This window comes from Antedon mediterranea, chromosome 3 (genome assembly GCF_964355755.1).
Source record: "Antedon mediterranea chromosome 3, ecAntMedi1.1, whole genome shotgun sequence".
Classification (NCBI taxonomy): Eukaryota; Metazoa; Echinodermata; class Crinoidea; order Comatulida; family Antedonidae; genus Antedon; species Antedon mediterranea.
The window spans coordinates 20378460-20403602 of NC_092672.1; the positions used below are offsets into that span (position 1 = coordinate 20378460).

General features: G+C 29.9%; 2 protein-coding genes across 2 annotated transcripts; both read left to right on the top strand.

The window, feature by feature from the left end:
• Positions 1-15818: 15818 nt before the first annotated feature.
• Positions 15819-17283, top strand: LOC140043695 (uncharacterized). The gene is made up of 3 exons (XM_072088194.1): positions 15819-15901; positions 16392-16557; positions 17061-17283. Exons 1-3 carry the CDS (start codon positions 15835-15837, stop codon positions 17209-17211), a joined length of 384 nt encoding a protein of 127 aa, XP_071944295.1. The 5' UTR covers positions 15819-15834; the 3' UTR covers positions 17212-17283.
• Positions 17284-17875: 592 nt separating this feature from the next.
• On the top strand, positions 17876-22143 carry LOC140043278 (uncharacterized). The gene is made up of 6 exons (XM_072087779.1): positions 17876-17987; positions 18367-18480; positions 18959-19134; positions 19842-19931; positions 21267-21425; positions 21862-22143. Exons 1-6 carry the CDS (start codon positions 17876-17878, stop codon positions 22141-22143), a joined length of 933 nt encoding a protein of 310 aa, XP_071943880.1.
• Positions 22144-25143: the final 3000 nt, after the last annotated feature.

Genomic DNA, 25143 nt, shown 5'->3' on the forward strand with positions numbered 1-25143 from the left:
AATTTATTTTTATTGAATTAAATTATTAGTGTTCATCACATAGAACTAAAGTAAACTCAAAAAAGAAAAAATCAGGTCTATTTAAGCAATTGAATGCTGTTTAATTAAAAAACACGCTCTCAAGAAAAATCACATAAATTACGTAACTGTACCTTTGAATTTATTTTTATTGAATTAAATTATTAGTGTTCATCACATAGAACTAAAGTAAACTCAAAAAAGAAAAAACCAGGTCTACTTAAGCAATTGAATGTGGTTTAATTAAAAAACACGCTCTCAAGAAAAATCACATAAATTACGTAACTGTACCTTTAAATTTTATTTGATTGAATGAAATTAATAGTGTTCATCACATGGAACTAAAGTAAACTCAAACAAGAAAAAATCAGGTCTATTTAAGCAATTGAATGCTGTTTAATTAATAAACACGCTCTCAAGAAAAATCACATAAATTACGTAACTGTACCTTTAAATTTATTTTTATTGAATTAAATTATTAGTGTTCATCACATAGAACTAAAGTAAACTACTGTTGTATAGTATGAATTCTCCAAGCAATCCTGATTTTCAGTATAAAAGTGATGAATATCAACAATTCAACTTAGATAAATTCAACGATGATGAATGCAACAGCTATTTCAGGCTAGGCCTATTTAAGGCTAGGCCTATTTCAGGCTAGGCCTAGGCCAAATCTCTAAGCCAATTTTTTTATTTTATATTTGGCATCATTGATCTAGAGTACTACATTTTTAGTTAGTAAGTAATGCTTAAATTAAATAATTAAATATACGCCGTGGTTAGGATTCCGGCACCGGAACCCAACTGCCCAGCGTTAGGGAATCCGACACGCTATTGCGCATGCCCAGAACGAGGTAATCGGCGACTCTATACTATACCAATTCTTTGACTATACAGCGATGGATCATTTCATAGCTGCGCCACACGGCGAACTAGCCTAGATGCCTACTAATGCGGGATCCACTAATCTAGGCTAGGGCTACCAGTTAGACGTGACCAGCAGTGGGCCTATTTATTTTGTAATTAAAAAGTGGTTGCTTCATTCATATATAAACTTCATATCATTATGAATTATATAATTACATGACTAGTTTTATGATTTTTTATAACGCATTTAATATACTGTACATAACATGCAATCACAAGTTATTTGTTGACGGCAGCCACCGCGTGGATGTGAAAAAACTGTTCGGGAATTCGGGGTCGCAACGTTAAAAACAGCATTACGATTCTTAGATAGATACTGATTCTTATTAATATCATTATAATTATTTTAACGCGTGGCGTAGTCGTATTTTAATTATTAATTCATGTATGGCATAGGCCAAGTTTCATCCATCTCTCGCTCGCGCAACGACTCGACTATCTAGGCTACAGTAAATCCCTATAACACTCCGACTCTCGGTGGTGTGGTGTGTGGCACTATTAGTGCAAGCTATAATTCACTTCCCAGAGCTCTGGGCATGCGCAATATCGTGTCGGATTCCCTAACGGTGGGCAGTTGAGTTCCGGTGCCGGAATCCTAACCACGGCGTTAAATATATATTTAGGCTACTTATCTGGAAGACCAAACTTAAAGCCGTGGCTTAATGCGTCCTCCTCACACAATAATTTATTAATTTATGTTTCTGTATTATTATTTATAATTGTATTGTATTGTGTGAAACAATAAACTTGAAACTTGACATTAATGAACATTCATTTAATATGCTATAGCCTAGTCTATGTTTGATTACCATAAGTTAAAATAATGACTGAAACTGCTTTACTCTTGACCATACTACTTCCATCGTGTTCTCCATATTAAAATACACAGCTGAATGTACGTTTCAGACAGGACGCTATTTCTTCTCACTACCGTTCTCAAATTTAGCGCTACGGTGAGTCTCGAATTTCTGCGCATGCGTGGATCACATTTTGGTTCGAATTACCGTACTGAACTACTTCCGTACTACAACGAAAGCTCGCTATTAACGTAATAATACGAAAAGAAAACAATTTTAAAAATGTTATATATACTATTCAGGTAAACAATTAATTGTTTTAATTAACATTGATTATTTTAAATGAGGTTATTTTGACTCATTGTGCGTTTGCCTTAAAAGAGCATATCTTACTTAGCAGCCCAGCTTAGATTTGGTGTCATAATCATACGGGCCTAAAATCTTGTTTTACGTATTCAAAAGTTATATATAATAGTATTTATGATTGAAATTATAAATATAAAGTATATTAAAATATTCTAATAATTATACTTACCGAAAATTTGTGTAAAAGAAAGGAAACAGTACACACAGTGTTTAACATACTTTTTCCTTTTTTTTTAAAAATAATTTTAAATTTCACCATTAAACTTTTTTTTTTTCATATACACATCTAAAATATATTTATTAATGAAATATACACTACATTCTAACAAGTACAAAAAAAATTAAATGAATTAGTACAGTAGTTCAAAAGTTACAGATCATTGAAAAATTGCAGTGTTTTCATTTTTTTTAGTGAATTCCAGCAAAAATGGGCGCTAAGTGCTTTCCTACCACTTTGCGGACCAATAATTTAAAAAATAGGTTTCGTTGAGGCTCCAAAAAAATAGAGTTGTACAACTCTGTGATATCTATAGGTTTAACAAAATTCTAAACTTTTAACTAATTATTGTAAAAGTTATAACCTTTTAAAAATGCTTCAATTTCAACTGTAAAAAACACCATTTTTAGGCAAAAAATCGTATATTTTTTTAACACTTTAAATAACCATAACTTTAGAACGGGTAATCGGATTTCAATCATTTAAATTGCAAAATTTACATTACATTAAGTTCTTTATGGTTAATGTTTAACTGAAAGAAAAAGTTAAAAAAATTAATCTGAATTTTTTCATTGGGATACCTACTATGTAAATAAAACCAATTATAGAATTCTTTTTTGTTTAATGATTTATAGAAAGCGAATCTCATATAGTTCTTTTGTCAATAATAAATCTGGTTATATTTTGTAATAAAAAAAATCAATAATTGTGTTCTGAAATGTTCATAACAGTTTTATTAAATACATTATGCGTATGACAAAGGTGGTGATTTGTTTAGAATTTCTGAATCATAAACTATCAATTGTACATTGTACCTACTTACTGTAAGTCATGACCAACATATAGTATATATGTTTAAAGATTACCATTTTTAATCATTTTTCTTCATTAAATGCTTTTTCTGGATGTCGGCAGCCGGCATAAAAGTTTGATGCCATCATAGCCTTAGCTTTTCGAATTACAATGGATCTCTGCGGCTGCGCCTATAAATGATAATGTGTCTATAGGCATACTGTAGATCTTCACCTTGATTTTTCCAGTTCAGTGTGCATTTTTCAATCAAAATATTATTTTAGCCAAGATCAGTTTTAAATATGTCCTTTACAAGTTGCATTGGATCTTTTCCTTGATGTCACCAAATCTTAGGCTGTAGCTTCTAGAATGCCTTTCAACTCGTAGCAATTCAGCTTCCATGTAGCTATTGTATCCTGATCCTGTTTAGATTTGATGTTTCACACATTCATAGTCAAACAATCCGTTGTAGCTTTAAATTTATCCTTAGTTTCAGTTTCAGTTTCAGTTTATTTATCGAACACAAAAAATAAAACAGGTAATAAAATAAGAAGCATTGTGAACGAAAGGAAGACCAAGAAGAGCATAGCTCGTAACAGATGGTCACCTAAGAAAAATATATATATATATATATAAAGTAACAAATAAATTAGACAAAAATATAATAAGTTAAAAAAAGATATATATATAAAAACTGAAATAAATATGAATACCTATATGTACATTAAAGGTTCTATAAAAGTATACATGCATATAACAAAAAAAAAACGTATCACATATGTACACATATTTATAAATAAAGTGAGAAAAACAAACAAACATAGGCAAAAATCAACAATAATATCAAATGGTATTTCTCTTATAGGTAAAAAATAATCATGTGCTTAAACTAAATATGTAGATAAAAGATACTCTTTGAATTTAATTTTAAAGGAATATAAAGAACTGCAATTGCGAATATCTTGGGCAATTTTATTCCATATTTTCGGACCCTGTCCTCTGATAGAAGACCTAGCGAGGTCAGTAACAAAAAAGTGAGTGAAGTTCCATAACATTTCTGTTTAGCAATGCTTGTTAGCCTTGCTTTAGTGATGCTCTTTCCTTGTCAATCCTACTATTTATGTCAGCTGCTAAGCTACCCATTTCACCACTCAATGCATTCATTCAACATTTTTTACTTGGGGTACCCGAGTCTAGGACTCTCTCTTCTTTTCCATCTGGACACTACAGAGCCAACTTTCAAGTCCTACTAGTTCTTTACGCATTGTCTGCCAGCTCTGAAACATTGCATGCATATACTAGAGTAATAGGTGAACAAAGCTATAGAGAGAAAATGTTCATACTTCAGTAGTCAATTATGACATCATAAACATGGTACCAATCGAAAAAAGTGCGATTTATAAAGTACTACTCCTCCTTTATTTGTTGTAGTACTTCTGCTCCCGGAAATAGCAAAAAATAACCGTATTTGGTAGCAAGGTTATTGATGTGTATGTGACGTTACATCCCGTCTTCTGACGTCATTACAGCTTCTTTTGCTGTACCCTGAGTATCGCACATTCGTGCTTGTTTATTCATAGCATGTTCAGTAGGCTCAGTTTTTTTACCTATACTATGAATTTGTGTTTTTCTTGTATTCATAGTTCGAGATAAAGCACTAATAATGTGTTATGAATACTCAGGCTTATATTCTTAGTAAAATGTAATGACTTTAGAATGATCAACTGTCGTGAGGTAATTTCCCGATTGATCGTAATCAAAACGGTACTGGGTATGGTCTACTAGTTTTTCTGCTCCCAACCAGTACATCCATTCATAGAAGCTTTGATGAAGTAAGCCTACCTGGTGGTGGCCATAGAACGGTCCCGAGATAACGACTATACTTCGGCTTTAGTCGATAGAAGATTGAATAAATTGTTAGAGATAGAGTATACGATGTTATGATTATGTGTAGATATGTGATTTGTTCTTTTTATTCAAATGATGTTATGTATTTAATAAATTTGTTATATCAGTTAATTCAATTATTGTAGATTGCATATTATGCGATAAATATTATTTAATAAATGTTTGATATATTATTATGTCGTGAGGTAATTTCCCGATTGATCGTAATCAAAACGGTACTGGGTATGGTCTACTAGTTTTTCTGCTTCCAACCAGTACATCCATTCATAGAAGCTTTGATGAAGTAAGCCTACCTGTTGGTGGCCATAGAACGGTCCCGAGATAACGACTATACTTCGGCTTTAGTCGATAGAAGATTGAATAAAATGTTAGAGATAGAGTATACGATGTTATGATTATGTGTAGATATGTGATTTGTTCTTTTTATTCAAATGATGTTATGTATTTAATAAATTTGTTATATCAATTAATTCAATTAATTTTAAAGATGCAATATTTAGAACAACAACAAATATTGCGGATTGAATTGTGTCTTGTTGTGAATGAATGATTTTTGGTTTTTATTTTGAATATTATATGGATAAAGATATACAACAATTACGAAAAAAGGAAGATTATATTTGACAACAATGATCAAATAGATTATGAAGATTGTAGATTTATGACAACTACTGTATTACATATTACTGATTAACTTGTATTAATCATGTCATTGAATGAATGAACAAAAGTGCTGGTTCAAGCCACAAAAGAGAAAAAAAAGACAGTGCTAGAACCCTGGTGCATCGTGTATAAGAGAATGACAAAGTGCATAAAGTATAAAACCATGAAAGAGTATAAGAGCATGATGTCAATACAGAGAAGAGATTAGTGGCTTTCTGTAGTTTGCAACGCCCTTTTCATTAATTGGGTACGTGTGTTAATAGAGCATTGTCACACATTGCATATAAAAACAAGTCATGATATTATTTTATGCTCACAAAACTGAATTCAGAAGAACATCAAACATATATTTCTAAATAAAACTGAAAAAAAAATGAATTAGTAGTTTCTATAATTATAAATTGCTTTAAAATAAAATAATTTGGGATTTACACTACCCATCTGAATATACATACACCTTAATCTGAATGCCTTCAACATGAATACAGTGTTTAAACAGCGCATAATACTATGCCTTTGTAGATTCATTCCATAACATAGTTTCATTCCATTAAAACTACAATAGTAACATTATCGTATAACCTATATAACCTACCACTTTTTTTAATAGAATAAACCAAATGCTATCATCTCTTTTTTAAACTATTTAATACACAATAACATCTACCCGTCTATGATAGTGCAGCCTATCAATCACAGCTAAAGACACCTTGTACACCTTTTTGTGTCTTATTATCCAACGCCTTCCAACACAAGGCACAAGACACAAGAAACCACCTACATTATTCTACTTGAGTTCGCTAGATCATATATAAAAGTGCATTATGATGGGATCAGATTTATTTGGTCCTTTATTAATAATATTGACAACCATTCTTATGTTTGTTAATGTGCAGAGCCATGATAAATACAATTGTCACAGCTTGAATAAGGTGACAGGGAGAAAATTAAATGAAAACCTTTCTCAATAATATTTCTCTGTTCAAATGCTGGATTATAATGAGTTTTTAATATTAAATGTGTCCATATAATGTATTGTTTGTCAAGTAGGTCTTTTACCACACTAATGTTTAATGTGAAATGGTTAAATGTATTCAGAGTGAGATTTGCCAATGTAAATTATCTTAATTAAAATCATTTACATTAAAATCTTTCAATTGTATTTATATTATATTATATTTATTTTAAGTGCTGTTCTTAAAATACAATTGCAGTTTACCAAATCATGGAGCTATAAAGCTTAATGAGACTAAACACTGTTAACTTATGATGAACACAGCCTATTTAATACTTAGTTGAAATGCCATTATTAGGCGTTTTTAACCATTGATTCATTTAGTGCAATTTATAAAACTTCATCAAAAGTTTTACAATGGTCATATGTGTTTTGATTATTTATACTACTACTTATAACATATTAATACCGAAATATATAGAAAGTTACAATATAATAGCGGTGAAAAACATCATGTTTGCACAATAAACATTAAAATATTGATATTTATTTTTTAAAAAATAATAAATATAAAGAACATTTAACATTCAAAATATTCAATAATGTATATCTTCACTGTGTAAACTTTTTATTATGATCATGATTGAATTAATTAATCTAACAATATATATATACTGAAAAATATTTTTAATTACACCACAATTATTAATGGTCATGCTTCTACTGTGCATTGCTAAAAAGGTTTGTTATAGTTGTATGACATATAATAATCTATTTATTTTAGGATGGAAATTCACCACTCTTGTTAGCTGCAGCCAGTGGTCAAACTGCATGCTGTATGAGATTAGTTGATGCTGGTTGTAATGTGAACCAGCAAAACAATGTAAGTTGTATACATAGTATATCTAGTAATTTCACATAATTATGCATGTATTATTGCATCGTATTGTAAATACTGTATCACAGTGTATGCAGGTAGTACACAATACTGTGAGGATTATACTATTTGCTGTACCTACACCCTCACCCTTTCGCTCCATCACTAGGACAAAATAATCTGGATTTTTTTTCACCATATTATAATCCAAGTTGATCAGCTACCACCATTCAATCCTGAATGTTAAATGTTCTTTAGGCCTATATTTGTTATCCTCAGTTTAGTGCATTCTATTTGTGTACCACGCTCTATGCAAACTTCCTATATCTGTACCTGGCTGGTGCAATGATAAATTCACCAACCTATTTATAGAATCTTGAAGCAAAAAGTATATAAAACCATAGAGATATTGAGATACAACCAAATATTTTATCTTTTGATTCAAAAAGATTTGATGTAAAATAGTTTAAAAAGCTGACAAGAAGCTTTTATATTAGCATTATAATGAATAAAATTGTAAGGTGAATCAATCATAAAGTATTATAACTGATATCCAAGTATACCATTTATATCGTCTGCAATTTGCAAAGTATATTGAAATTTCACTAAAGAACTTTGTCCTTTAAATGAAAAGGTTTTTTCTCTCCAGATATCTTGCTAAATAAATATGCTCTTTTTGTATTCAGTAAATATAATCAATCAATATAATCAATCAAATGATAGATAAGTAATGGTAAACATTCAGTACTGTAGGTTTTGATTATATCATTTATAAATCATCCATGTTTCGTAAATGAAATTGGAGAGTTGTTACTAAAGGGTTGTATGTACAATAAAAATATAATATTCACAGTATTAGTACAGCTTGTGCACTTTGTTTTTTTTTTTCACTTTTTTCAAGAATGAAGACAATGCCCTGCATATAATTGCTCGAGAAAACCTTACTTATGAAGAACACAAAAATACCCTTGTGTTCTTCATACCGGAAGGACGTATGGACATTAGCAAGAAAAATAAGGTTAGTTTGTTATTAAGTACTGAAATGCAATTATTTTAATAATAAAGTTTAGTTCTATTCTTTTTTTTTTTAAGTTATATAAAATATAACAAATAGAAACAAAAAGGTTTATTATTATCTGTTGATATCAAGTTTGCGGTACACCATGTATATTAGTTATAAAAAAAACTGTTGATTTTCTCGACGTTTCGATCAATATGCTTTGATCGTCCTCAGGAGAATTATCATTGAAAATATTACAGGCTATTTTCTTCTTATCTGACCCTCGAGCAGTATATTGCCCATCCACCTCCTCACATGTTCCTGTATATTTGTATGATGGAATGATTAATTATTAAAGAAATATTAAAATGAATATAGTATATATTTATAGTGATTAACATTTCTTTTTTATTTTTCCATTACAGTATTCACATTATATTGTAAAATGTAAATCTAAATTGAATGGTTTAAACAGCATGCTTCAATTATTTTTACTTTTAGTCTCATATTTTACTGTAAACTGAAGTATACGTTATATAATTAAATACATATAATATAAATAATGAAAGTACATTAAGTATTTGTTAATATTTCTTTAAATTATAGTTATTGGCATATCATTTGATATTAAATTGATCTTCTCAGTTGCTCGTCATTAACATTTATTTCAGTTGCAGGTTACTTTTGGTAAGCTACATGATTTAGACTAAAAATGATTATTTTGTTCAAATTCTTTCAGAGCATGTATTTAATTAGTTTAAATCTAATGGCATGTGTGGAGTATACAGTGTTTGATTACATTAGTGTTTTATTTGTTACATTATGTGTGGAAGAGTCTATATAGAATTGATGTTTCGCGTTGTTATAGTCAATATGATTAATCCATGTCGTTTTGGTTAACCATATTATTTTATACATATTTAAAATAAATAAAATAATTGTTATGATTATATTATTAATAAAAATGATATTTGTTAGTATAAATTTCATAATAAAAATAGGTATAAAGAAGAAATAGCAAAGAGAATTCATAACAAGAGCAAAACACATCAACGTGAAACACACCGACACACTATGGTTTATAACATATGACTTTGAAAACTTATACACCAATCTCACAATTCAAGACACAACAAACTCAATAATCAAATCAGCCAAATTATTAAATCTAAGCAAAGAAAAAGAATTTTACCTAATCAAACTTTATCAAATAATCAACAATAATGCTTTTTTCAAATCAGGGAACAAAATTTATAAACAATCACAGGGAATAATAATGGGTTCATGTCAATCACAGCGCACAAATAGCAAATTTAACATTAATTCGAAACGAACTCGATTTCCTAATAAAATTTTATCAAACATACAAATTAAACCCCAGCCAATTTCTTTTCACAAGATATTTATATGACGGAGCAATCATTATTAAAAACCCCACAATCAGAGCAATTGAACTAATCCAATCCATAGCCTGCATTTATCCTTCTAACATACCACTAAATTTTACTTTTAACACGAACCGCATGATTTACTTAGACACTCATATATCAATAAATTACACCACCTTAGCAACAAACAAATTACATTATTGCATTTACCATACCAAACCATATAAAAAATATACTTATGTACACAGAACATCAAACCATAACCCATCCATTTTCAAAAGTATTATCAAAACAGAAACACATCGATACAACAGACCTTCATGTAACAAACACGAATATACACATAAACAAACTTTTCAAACTTTGATTACAAAAACTGGGATACAGTAAAAAATTCATCCGAAAACACACACAACCTTATAACAAAAACTGGAAGAAGAAAGGAAAGAACACTACAAAAAACAAACACACTTTATTTTTAAAACAAAATACAACAGAACAACAGACACATCTGACATCGTACAAGGCATAATCAACAACCATAAACATATGATCGACACACAATACAACATTAAATTCATCAACTATAACGACCAGAAATTAAAACAATATATATAATTTTAATAACTTTATTATAGGAATAACGAATAGTACGAGTATTCAAATATAGCTTACTTTTACTTTACTGTTATTTATAGTACTAGAGGGTGAGCTCGCTTCGCTCGCTCCCCCTCTAGGAAGTGTAGACGATGGTTCTCGGAATGATAATGTTCTCCTTATACGTTTTCTGTCGGTTACCATTATTGAAAATGCCTGACATTCGTAAAACTAAACTACTTTGTTTAACATTTTAAAGTACAGTTTTTATTGTTTGGTAGGGCCCTTTGGGGAGGCGGAGGTCATTTGAGGGAGGTGCTTATTCGAGGGATATATGTTAAATGTTGTAGTTTTAAAAATATGGTAACATTTATAATCAAATGAAATCCTCTAATAGATATGAAAAGTGCTAAAAAAGAATAACAAATGCTTGGTAAATTGTAAATAACAGTGCGGTGAATTCTACTACAAATAGTATAATTGTGTTATTATAAATGTGGATGGACGTTTATTAGATAGTTGGGTTGGGAGGGGGGGGGGAGGTGGTTATTATTCAAAGTGATGTTTTATTGGAGAGGCGTTTATTCAAATGAATACCATCCTAATAATTATTAATACATTATTTAATTTAATCATCTTTTGAAACTAACTGCCGTGACAGAGTGGGCCCAAGAAAGAAGACATAATTTGCAGTATAATTCCTATTATTTAACTACTGTACCTTCACACACGCGCGGTATGTTTTAAAATAAACAAAAAACTGAAATGGCTATGATTAATGGCCAAATATATCTGATTTTTTTTTCATCTTCCAAAGGGACACTGTATTGATTGATGGAAAGTGCCTGTTTCCAGTCACCTTTAGGGTCAAATCTATTATTTTAACTGCTCCCTTGTGTTTAAAAGAGAGAAAATATTTGAAACTAAGGTTGTTGCAAGGTGAACTTATCTTAAACCCGGAAATTACTTTGACCGGGAAGAATTGAAATTGAGAGGAAAATCTAATGTTGAAATCATAAATGTTGTTAAAAAACTCTTTATAATATCTTCCTAAGATATAAATATGGAACAATAGCGTCGCCGTGAACACTAATGTTATCAAATCTACGTTTCGCGGTACATCTCGGATAGATAAGGTAGGTATCGAAGGCGGAGATTTGTACCGAAGTTTTTGCATTGTGCTCGCCTATGTCAGAATTAACCATAATTTATATATAGATATATATGATGTACTTTCGAAATAAAATAAACTTACTGTACTTTATTCTAAAAATTGTATTTTTCATATTTGTATCAAACTCCAAAAGGTAATTTTTCTGAAAATATGTCCTAATTAATAGGACCTAACCCTCTAAATAATATAAACGAAAACTATTGTTAAACCTAACCTCAAAATAATCGGAAATTAAATAATATTTAAACAGCTTTAAACGCGTTCCCAAAAAACGCGTTTTCAGATGACCGCGTTTTTCAGATACTACATTCTAACACCCGCGCACACCAAACTTTCAAACTTTGTAACTTGTAACTTTCAAACATAACATTTATCACAGTCACACGTAGACAAGAAAAGACGGTAAATATCTAGCAACTTTGAAACAAGGTGAGACTAATTAATCTATTATTATAGACATTACATTAGATTAATTAATAAACACTAGATGGCACGCTCGCTTCGCTCGCGTACCATCTAGGTCGTGCCCACAGATGGTTCTCGAATACACAGTATTTCCAGCGAGAAAAAAATGGAGATTTCAAATGTACGTACTGCCGGACTATAATACATTGTCGTTTACAGAAACGAATAAATATACACAATGATTTATGTAGTCAGCTAAAATTAGCACCCTGGGAATTACTTCCGAGAGAGAAACAAAATGAGTCAATTTTTTTTATTTGGACTCATTTAAACAAACCCAATTTGTGTTTTGTATGTAACATTAAGGGTTGAGGGATGGGGGAAGAAGATAGGTACAAAGAGGAAACATTTTAAAATATATTCTTATCCACTCAGTAACGAAATATTGTTTTTAATGTTTTATAGGCCTATAAATAATATACCACTAAATACAGTAAAACATTTACGATTTAATACGGTACTTTGTTAAAACTCTCACTGTCATAGTCGATTGAAATAGTAAAGTACATGTAACGATACACCACTACGACGTTTATATATTTTTAAATTATTAATTAATACAAACGTTGAGAAGCAACTGTCAGTAATAACGTTTATTTATTTGTATATTATATGTTTATAATCTAACAGTAGGGCCTACCCACATTCACAGTAATAAAGTTTATTTGTATATATTTTTATATTACATCTAACAGTACCAACACTCACAGTAAGAAATTTGCGATTCAAATTGCGATCAAAAGTGGTTAATACCTTAACAGTATTGTACAGCATTGCAATACTATTTATGTTTATTCTCCAAGGGGGCCCATAAATCTAAATCTATACTTGTATGGTTAAACCAAATAATTTGGAATGTTCCATTCATCACAAATCAATACATTTGTAAAAACGTATATTAAATGTATCAAAATAGTATTTTTTAAAGAAAATCGGCCTGTCTTCAACATTATGATGGTGTACTCTAGCTGTTCAACCGGTTTTCAGCTATTAAAAACAATTATCGTAGGAGGAGATAGGAAAATGCGAAGCCTCCTCGCATTTTTGTGGCGGGTATTTTTCAAGATGGACATCCATTATACAGTGTATACCACGGTCGGAAAACACCCCTATTTGGGGCAAATCTTGGAACCTAAATTCGTTTTAACCGTCAATAACTTATTATCTAACTTAATTTAATTAGTAAACAGGGTTACATCAGGCGGTTAAAATCAGTACCGAAAGTACGAACCAACTTTACATACCATCGAGTAAAAATTCTAGAAGTAAGGCGCGATTTACCGAATTTTGCCCTTACGTAAATTTATATATAGATTATTATTTATTTAGCATATAGATGAACGAATTTATAAAATTATTACATATATGGCATATAAAATTAAACGAATTTATAAAATTATTATATATAATATTCTCAACATATATAACATTTTCCATAAACGCAGAAACGAATCAATACTGAAACCAATACTGAAACGAATACCATTATTATCTTCAAGCAAAATTTATTTTTAAGAATGTGAGACATTTTAATATAGACAGAGACTTTTGCCTATTATAATATTCAATAACAAAATATTTTTAATTAATAATTACCAATATTAATTATCTACACTCTACCATTTTCATAATAAGATATTGTGGAACCACGTCAAGTCAAGTTCAATATTGAATATCGAAAGGTGGCAGGCTATGGTGCTTGACCTTTGACAAGATCGCCTAAAATTTATAAACTAACTTACGATACTTATTATTGTAATCTCTTTGCTATTTCTTCTTTATACCTATTTTTATTATGAAATTTATACTAACAAATATTATTTTTATTAATAATATAATTATAACAATTATTTTAATTATTTTAAATATGTATAAAATACTATAGGTTAACCAAAACGACATGGATTAATCATATTGACTATAAAAACGTGAAACATCAATTCTATATAGACTCTTCCACACATAATGTAACAAATAAAACACTAATGTAATCAAACACCGTATACTCTCTCTCTAACCAATCTTCTATCGACTAAAGCCGAAGTATAGTCGTTATCTCGGGACCGTTCTATGGTTACCACCAGGTAGGCTTACTTCATCAAGGCTTCTATGAATGGATGTACGAGTTGGGAGCAGAAAAGCTAGTAGACCATACCCATTACCGTTTTGATTACGATCAATCGCGGAAATTACCTCATGACGAGATTTAGTCCAGTGGCATATTTTTCCAAGATATGGCCAATAGTAAAGTTATTGACCTTTGAAATATCTAGAATTTGCATAATTATTATGAAATATATTTATTTAGTCTGTCATAATTTGATTTTTTTTAATGGCCAGGGTTATTTTACCTATTAGTATTATTTAGTTTGGCTTATCTTTTGGTTTAGTATGTTCTTGCAAATTATGAAATTAAGCTGAATTTTTTTTTTAAAGATTAGCTGAGGGATTTATCATAACTTATGCTTATATCTAGAATTGCTAATATTATTTTAAATCACAAAAACTTTGATTGTTAGAATGGAAAGTCTGCATCTGATATCTATAATGAAAATGTGTGCGAAAAATACGATGGTCAACAGAAGAAAACAGAAATACTTGCAATTTTGAATGGTAAGTTAAAAAAACACATTGTGCCTCAAATAAAAGCATGAACTTCTAAAAATAGAATTAATGATCACTTTTTATCCTGTAGTATTTGTAGTCAGTCATATAATCAAAAAAAAAAAAAAAATATGATTTATAATAAAAAAAAAAGAGATTGATTCAAATAGCGGCTCATCTCAACTACTGTTAGTACAGGGTATGTTGAGACTCACAGCGTTAGGTTTGTTATCTAACACAAGGCGTATGGTACTTCATGGCATGCCAATGTGTAATATGGTTTCAGTTGTGCATTTTATCCTGTCTTCTATTTTGTGTGCTAATTTTGTTATAAATAACTATATGTTGGTCCCAAAGGTAATTTAAAAATATGTTTGTTCTTTATATCCTACATTATTTGCAATCTGTAATTCTGCACTGAAAAGCTTGATATACACATTCATTTTACTTGTTTAGGTGGACCTTTACCTTACATCGAAATGACATCGTCAGGTATGAATATTCTTCAATTTCAATGCCCCACAATAGGGCTATTGTTTCCAATAAAAAAAGGAATTCAAAAATTAATCTTCGTCTATAACATTAGCTATCTTTTATGTTCTATTTGTTATGGAGATTTTGGTATTCACAATATCTATAAATAAACTGGTTGTAAAAGTTATTTAAATGTTATTTTACATTTAAGAAATGAAAAGGAGTTTAACATGATTGAACTATTATTTTATTTACAAATTATAAAAAAAACTATAGACAAAGTCAACATTTCACAAAATTACATTTGGGTAATTTAGATCTAGAAATTGAGAAGGGTAGGTGCCAATCAAACTAACAAAATACTAATATTTTAGGATTTATTTTTATAAACAGTATAATATATATATCTTATTTTATTTAGATATTACAACCAAAGAAAAATTATACATTGCCTATAACGTCTCTAATAAATGGAAACTAATAGCAGCTAATCTTGGAATGACACAAGAACAGATAAATTCATTTAAACTACCAAATACAACCGCTAGTGTAAGGACTTGTGACATGTTGGATGAATGGCAGGCATGGCAGGCTAAGGTAACTAAGAAGTCCATGCGTTCAGAACTTGTTGCAGCTCTCAGGAAAGCTGGGGAAAATGATGTGGCTGATAAAATTGAAAGTAAGTAAATAAAACCGTAAGATAGCCTTCAGAATGACTGAACTCTCTAATTTATAAGGTTCTTAAAGGCTTTGTAACAATATTCTGTGTGTTTATAATAATAAATGAAAACACTTTTGAATATGCAGAAATATCTAAGTCTAAATTTTGGTCGCATTTGTGAGAATCGCCTTTAATAAGCTTAAGTGTTGGCATATATCTTTAGTACAACATATTTATCAAACCAATTGTTATAAAATCTTTGCATTTGATGAAAATCTATCATCTGTTTTTCGTGAGGGATTGCTGAAGTATTTTATTCTATATAGATTATACCTTCATCTTTGTACTCTGCTTAATTTATTTAAGTAATGATTGAGGTATTTATAAGACATTCTTAGTGCATATTAAACTGTTCAATTTTATAAAGAGTGTAATTGCTATCCTGTAGTATACAAAGAAACAGGAAGTTATACAAATAGTTATTTTATTATTATATTTTGTTTTTAAGATGTGCATGTTCCAGAGGAGATATTGGCACGAGGACCTGATGCGGTGAAAGCATTTCAAAATGCACTTGAAGAAGGACAAACAGAGTTTAATCAAGGAAGAACTATTTTTGTAGGACTTGAGAATGTGGGAAAAACGTCTACTATCAATTCTCTTTTAAGAAAAGAGTAAGCAAACTTTATATCAACTATTACATTTAACCACTTAAACTGTTACATATAGTTGTTAACTGGACCAATTACAAGAATAACCCATACATTTTTTCTGAATAGTTTCAATTTATTTCACCATAAAATAATATCAAAATACATAGCAAATATTGATGAGAGTGACCATCAAAGCAAAGCTCATATTCCAGTCACCCATACACATAGCTAGCCAATAGCTTAAATATCTTATTTTATTGGGACCCTTATAAGTAATCTAAACATAAATAATCTAAATATCACAATGTAAAAGAGTAAGAATATAGTTGATTAAAATGTACTATTATTAAAATTGTTGTATGATTAAAGTATTTGGCCCTTTAGTGTTCTGGGTATGTTGAGGGTTTAAAACAAGATTGTAATGCAACGTAAAAACAATGTCATTGCAGTATACCATCAAATTATTTTCTGTTTTATTATTAATGCAAACATTCTTTTATAATTATATAATGTCATTTTGTCAGGTTTAATCCATTGCATATAATAACAGATGCAATGGTTAAAACAACGGTGTGTACACCAGATGCCAGTAACAAAGAAATGTTGAAAGAAACAACGCAGGATATTTGTAAGTATTCACTTTATTCAGATACATGCTACAACCAAAATAGATGAATTATTTATATTTTTTAATTTATTTTTATAATTATTTAGGCAAATTGCCAAGGATAACCATAAGCGAATTAATTCACTATCCTTCTTAAAGGTAGCAATCCTGTTCACAAGATAAACATACACAATATTATGCTCTACATAACAATAAACAAAGTCTTATTACAATTCTTTGGGAGTGGAGTTGTAATTTGTCATTAGAAAAAATCCTGACATGGACATGGACACAGGACCCTTGAATTGGTAGCCAAGCATCATAACTACCAAGCCACAACTTCACTCCAAATTTAAAATTCACCCCTGACTCATGCACTGTCATGTCACAACTTGTTGTTGTTTTTTTTTTACCAAATAATTGTTGTTCTTATATCATGTCATTGTAAATCAATTTAAAAGACACTCTAGGTTTAATATTTGGGTGACAATTTACGACTAGTTCTTGCACACACTTTGATATTTCATAAATGCATGGATAAAACAACTACCATATAAACATACAAGGTGTTTAAATTCAATTTGAGGATAAATTAGTTTTTTAATTATTGCAACAACATCATAAAAATAGTTTTAAAGTGTCTATGCTTTTAAAAAAACAATGTAACTGTGTAAGAAATAAAATAATATATACATGATTTTATTAACATTTTTTAATTTAAAAGCTTTAGACATGTATCAGGATGCTGTCACTGATTTCACAGTTAAACAAATGTTGAAAAGTCCACGCCATAGAAAAGGATACACACCAAGAGCAGGAGCATCAAAGCAGGAAACAAAATCTGGTAAAAGATTTTAATTAAATTCAATTCAGTAATCTGCTGTAAAATAAATTTAAAAGTATAAATATAAAAGGCACAAAATACCAGTCAATATAAAATTGGTACAAAGGAGATTTTTAAAATAAATTTAATATAGAAGTGGATAAAAGAGAGGTTTATACAGCATTTTGCTGTGATTACTTCTGTCACATTTGAATTTAAATAGTGAATACAAAAGATACACAAATTGGATCAGGTTGGAATCGGCAACAAATGATTTATTACACTAAGCTTTGTTCTTGACAAGTTAATTTGATTATAAAGCATAAATGATGAATGCTAATACATTATGCTATTTATAAAAAGATAGCATCACCTTTAATTATATCATCACATTTTTCAGAAAGTAGACATGAGGAAGAGAAAAACCCCACAAGAGCATCAACATCAAAACAGGAAGCCAACTCTGGTAAAACATCAACAAGTTCAAATCCAAAGCCAAGCCCACAAAAAGAGGGTAAATATTTATTTTTAAATGTGCTTGATTGTGCTGTTCATATATATTAATAATATCAGAAATAAAGTGCTAAATATTGAAATGATTAAAGGGGTGGAAATTTAATCATAATCATCAGTGTCTGCTAATGAACATATTACCTTGTTATCTTGTTCTTATTATCAAGTTACTTTGACAGTTAATACTAGTATTTGTATATTGTATGACACTGCTGTGTAATATATTCAACTGGCAGTACAATGTGGTTAAATAAACTCAACATTAAACCTTTGATTGGAAAGGATAAGGTTTAGAATACTTAAATATTGCATTGGAAATACTTTTTCTTTTAACAAAAAAAGTTATAGTTGGTAATCGCATATGAGACTTGTTATCCTGCTCTATACTCAGCCTGCCTCTATCTGTCTTTAAAATTAAGATTATGATTGTGATATTGAATTAAACTGTTGTATTGTGTATTATTGTTTTATCATAACAGAACCAGTGTATGAAGAAAAACTTGAGAGACCAGAAATTCCTAAATGGCTCTTGAACAAATTTGTACCCAAATTTCGTTTTGCAAGAGAAGGTGGTGACTCTAAAGTGGATAGCAACAAGTTTGTTATGAATATCTTGGACTTTGGTGGTCAACCAATTTACCATGTGATACAACGGGTAAATTTTATTGGTGTATTTAATTTTTATTAATAGAGATTAGTTTTGCCGTCAACATTCAATATACATGCCTCCTTCTGAAGTTGTGAAAATTTGCTTTGTCTTTTGGCCTTGTTACAATATCAGCACTGAAATCAAAAAGCTTGCTCACTTGATTTGAAGTTAAGAATCTATAATCTTGCTCCAAGGTATTACAAAAATGTGGATCTAATATAGTACAATATGTCAGTATCAGATACAAAATACAATTATTATTATTATTACAATATTATAAATTATTTTATTCTTCATTTAATTTAATAAAGTCAACTCGGTCTTTAGTCCCTAATTACCAGAAACCAAAACCAGAATTGAGGTCAAAAGTTCCAAATTCTTTTTTACCTTTAAAAATACATTTGGAATATCAGAATTTCTGTAAACCCAGACAAATTATGGCATCCGAAGGGTGTCCAGTTTTGGAAGACTTTAAGTAAAATAGTATTAATTGATGTAATATAATGTATTATTAGCAGAGAGGGATAGCAAAGAAAGAATGTAATATTAAACATTCTTTATTTATTAAACCAGTGAATAAGACTGTAAATGTTTCCAAGGTGAACATGCACTTTGTGAGGAAAACAAAAGTATCAAATAATCAGTTGTGCCAGTATACTGACACATGTGTATAAACAGTTTTTAATATTGACTATTATGATTATGTTTACTAGATATTCATGGTATCTTATGCTGTTGTATGTGTGGTATTCAACCTGAATGAAGGTCTTAATGCCCCAGCTAAAGTTCGTGATCCAACAACTGTAAGTAGATTTTACAAATTTCAAATGTTTATGTAATTGTACATAAATAAAATGTTTCCTTCATGTTATCCGTTACCTTAACACAAACTGTGCAAATAGCAGATGCCTGATATATGATTGTTGTTATTTCCACTTCCATGATAGTGTTGTTAATAGTAGATGCCTGATATATGATTGTTGTTATTTCCACTTCCATGATAGTGTTGTTCATAGCAGATGCCTGATATATGATTGTTGTTAATTCCACTTCTATGATAGTGTTGTTAATAGCAGATGCCTGATATATGATTGTTGTTATTTCCACTTCCATGATAGTGTTGTTAATAGCAGATGCGTGATATATGATTGTTGTTATTTCCACTTCTATGATAGTGTTGTTAATAGCAGATGCCTGATATATGATTGTTGTTATTTCCACTTCTATGATAGTGTTGTTAATAGCAGATGCCTGATATATGATTGTTGTTAATTCCACTTCCATGATAGTGTTGTTAATAGCAGATGCCTGATATATGATTGTTGTTAATTCCACTTCCATGATAGTGTTGTTTATAGCAGATGCCTGATATATGATTGTTGTTATTTCCACTTCTATGATAGTGTTGTTAATAGCAGATGCCTGATATATGATTGTTGTTAATTCCACTTCCATGATAGTGTTGTTAATAGCAGATGCCTGATATATGATTGTTGTTATTTCCACTTCCATGATAGTGTTGTTAATAGCAGATGCCTGATAATGATATATGATTGTTGTTATTTTCACTTCCATGATAGTGTTGTTAATAGCAGATGCCTGATATATGATTGTTAATTCCACTTCCATGATAGTGTTGTTAATAGCAAATGCCTGATATATGATTGTTGTTAATTCCACTTCCATGATAGTATTGTTAAAAGCAGATGCCTGATATATGATTGTTGTTAATTCCACTTCCATGATAGTGTTGTTAATAGCAGATGCCTGATATATGATTGTTGTTAATTCTACTTCCATGATAGTGTTGTTAATAGCAGATGCCTGATATATGATTGTTGTTATTTCCACTTCCATGATAGTGTTGTTAATAACAGATGCCTGATATATGATTGTTGTTAATTCTACTTCCATGATAGTGTTGTTAATAGCAGATGCCTGATATATGATTGTTGTTATTTCCACTTCCATGATAGTGTTGTTAATAGCAGATGCCTGATATATGATTGTTGTTATTTCCACTTCTATGATAGTGTTGTTTTTCTATTAATTTGTGCTGCTAATAATAACAGATAATTTGTCAAACTAGAACTTTAAAAATTTTAAATGTAAATTTTGTTCATTTTTTTTTTATTTAGGGAAAAGTTTATGAACATCGAATGACAAATCTTGACTTCATTCTGTTTTGGATTCGTTCTGTTTTTGTAAACGTAAGAAAAGGAAAAAATAACAAGATAATGCTGATTGGTACACATTATGAGAGCCTTGGTAAAACTGAACAAGAAAGACAACAAAAGGTACATATATCATCGCATTTCCTTTTAAACAGTACAAAATTGTATATTGTCATTAATTCATTGGAAACAATATGTAGTTTCATCTCTAACATTGGCTATCATGTATGATTGTTTTATACGTCATGTCATGAGCATACTACTGTACTGTGCTGGCCTATGATTATTAACTGATTAACTTAACTTAATTTTTTTTTTCATTTCGATATAATAAAACAAATAAAAGGGTATACAAATATCAATGATTTAGCACACATTTTGAATTTGTTTTCTTATATTGGTATAATTATACAATGTACACTGGGTAAGTAAAAGCGTAACAAACATAACTTAAACGAAACACTTTTTGCACTTTACAAAAGGGGTTTTGGTTGGCTAAGCACACTCTAAATCTTCCCTTGACATAAGTATAATTCAAATATGATGTTATTTATTTTAGGTAAAGGAAATAGAAAATATACTTTGGAAAGCCCTGGAAGGAAAACAATTCGAGGACATGGTGTATCAAGAAGAGCTCTTTACCATTGAAAACAGTGTCTCATTTGAAAAGAGCGGTGCTTCTAAAATCATCCTCAAAATACAAAAATTAGTCCAGATGATGATTCTTACTTTTCCAATTAAATGGCTGCAAGTAATGCAGGAAATACAACAGCTAAGAAAAGACAAACTGTATTTACCAACGTCTGAGGTTAGAAATATATTTTTATTTCTTTCAGCTTGATCTCAATTATATATCTTTACAGTTTAGTGTAGGTAAAAATTGTTTGAAAACAATAACCAGTTACATTTGTTTAGAATAAATACATTAAACCCTGTTTTTCTGTCAATTTTAGTTGAGGATAATACATAGTTGATTGTTTAAAATAACTATCATTGTAACGATCATGGTCACCTGCATTTAAAAGTGTATAGATTAGGAAACAAGTTGGTTCATTGTTGGTAGAAATTTTCCCCATGAGGGTATAATGTTAAACTTGCTTTATTTGTCAATGCTTATTGACTGTTTATGACGATTGTCATCGGTAACAGAACGGTGTAATTTTAGTTTTTTTTATTTTTATTTTATTTATTTTTTTATTTTAATTATTGTACATCCAACAGTGTAAACACCAATTACAGAATTATATATATATATATAAGAACTATATAACAATTATAATCATATTTAAACATTAATAAAATAATTTAAAATTTCAAATTATTTAAAATTATCTAACCAACTTATGATAGACTTATGGTAGACAACATACCAAAATGCCATTGTAACATTGTTCAGAAATACAAAATGATTTAATATGTTGCAAATTTCAATTCTAACCCTTTCATGACAATGAAAAAAGATGTCCTTGTAGTAACTTTTAGTATTATTTCCAATATGCTGTTTAACAAACAAAGTAGCACAAATTACAATGTTGGTTGAACTCTCAACTTTTAGAATTTAATTTTATTTAATTGTGATGTTTATTTGCCTTTTAGATTAATGATTTACTTGCTCGTTGTAAGATAACTGACAGAAAACTGTTTCTTGAGTACTTGCACGACATCGGTGAGATTCTGTTCTACCCAGATGACAAGATCCTCAAAGAAAAAATTGTTATAGATTTGATGGGAGTAGTCGACAAGTTTAAAACAATCATCACAGTTATTGATCCCAAGCTTCAGGTTAGTAATATTATGCACTATACTTTTGTGAATAATCTGACATAAACATTGTGATAATGTTTTTATGTGATGAATTTAGCTTCAAAATGTAATGTCTACCACAAAGAGAACTTTTTGTCCTGGAGCCTAATATATCTACTGTCACCATAATGAAAGTTAATGAATTTTAAAATAGAATCAAATTTATTCAAATTTACACCTTGTTTAATTTTACTACAGTATATTCTAATACTTAAAAGCAAATATGCTTGTGCATTACAGTAGAACCCCTATTAAAGAGGACATCACATAATGTGAACCCAACAAAGTGTGATCCCTTTAATAGAGTTTAGTTGTAGAACCCCTATTAAAGAGGACATCACATAATGTGGACCCAACAAAGTGTGATCCATTTAATAGAGCTTAGTTGTAGAACCCCTATTAAAGAGGACACCACATAATGTGGACCCAACAAAGTGTGTCCCTTTAATAGAGGTTAGTCGTAGTTAATAATAATAATAATAGCTTTATTGTTTCTCAAGAGATGTGCAACAACAAAAAATAAATAAATAAATCGTATAATTGTTTATTTCAGGAGAAGATATCAACAAATTAGTAATTCTTCGTACTATGGTTTCTGTTTTACAAACAAATCTTTCTTTCCACCAATCGCTAGAATACCTATTAGTTGCAATTGTGACATTTGACATAATCACCAGCTGGTCTATCTTTGGTTTCTGTTTTACAATCTTTCTTTCCACCAATCGCTAGAATGCCTACTAGTTGCAATTGTGACATTTGACATAATCACCACCTGGTCTATCTTGTTCTGCTTATTTTCTCATCCGTATCTTGAATCTGAACTGAACTTGATTGTATCTCTTTTATATCCGAGGCACAGTCTGAATGAGATGTGCAACAAGTATATAATAAACATTTTAAAAATTAGACAGAAAAAACAAATTACAAAATATTTACATGATAAACCGCTCAAAAAGTTGAGATCTTCAACTATAAACCTTATATAGAAAAACGCAAATGGTTGAAGTAAACTGAAAAAGATTAAAAAATTAAGACAAATAGGCCATAAGCAGTAAATCGTATCGTTTCATCTCATTCCAGTGTTAGGGGTTTAGAATTTCTTAACATATTTACAATGTTAATTTTATATAATATTTTTTAACAACATATTTCTTCACAATTGTGTGTGTCAATTTTGAGAAATTATTGATTGATTTTGGTACTCTATTTTGATATACATCGGGATGTATTGGCGTGAGCGATTTGGTCCCGCAAAGGAACGGAATGTTCAAAATTATCCGCAACATCCAAAAATATGTACCACGTGATTGTATTTCACCTATCATAGTATGATTACAGATTAGGGAATCCCCATAACGCACGGAGTGCAGAAGTGTGTAAAAAATCAACGCATGTATTCTTCGCGAGTCGAGGAAGTTTGGTTTATTTTGCTACTTAAACAAACGTTGTAAACAGACATTTTTAGCGAAAGAAGATGATAATTATATGCTTGTTTGAAAATTGTTTCCTGCTCAACATGGTGTATGATTATGGTTTGGTAGAAATACAGTTTAGAGAAAATAAGAGGCCAAACAAAAGATAGCTAGCCTAGCAAATGTCCTATCTAGGCTCTAGATTAGCTAAAGTGAAAGTAGGCTACTGACTTTCAATATACTTCCTAGATAGATTAGGACTGAGAGGGGTAGAAACATACTACTCTAGGCTAATAATGCTGAATGTCTAATAACGATTGATTAATATTTGCAAGAAAACCATACAAAACAGGTGAGAATAGGCCTATATAGATATAACTCTTCGTAATAGTGCTGAAAATGTTAAATATATTTCTAGGCCTAGGCTAGTAGTATTATTACTATCCTAGTCCTTGGTATTTAGGGCCTATATATGTGTACCACACTATTTTTCAATTCAATTTGAATCAGATTTTGTTATTTCACAGCAAAAAAAAGCTATACTTTTAGTATTAAAAAGTAGATGAACATATACGAAATATATTATACAATTCAGCCTATTTTTTTTCTTAGAAATTAATACTTAA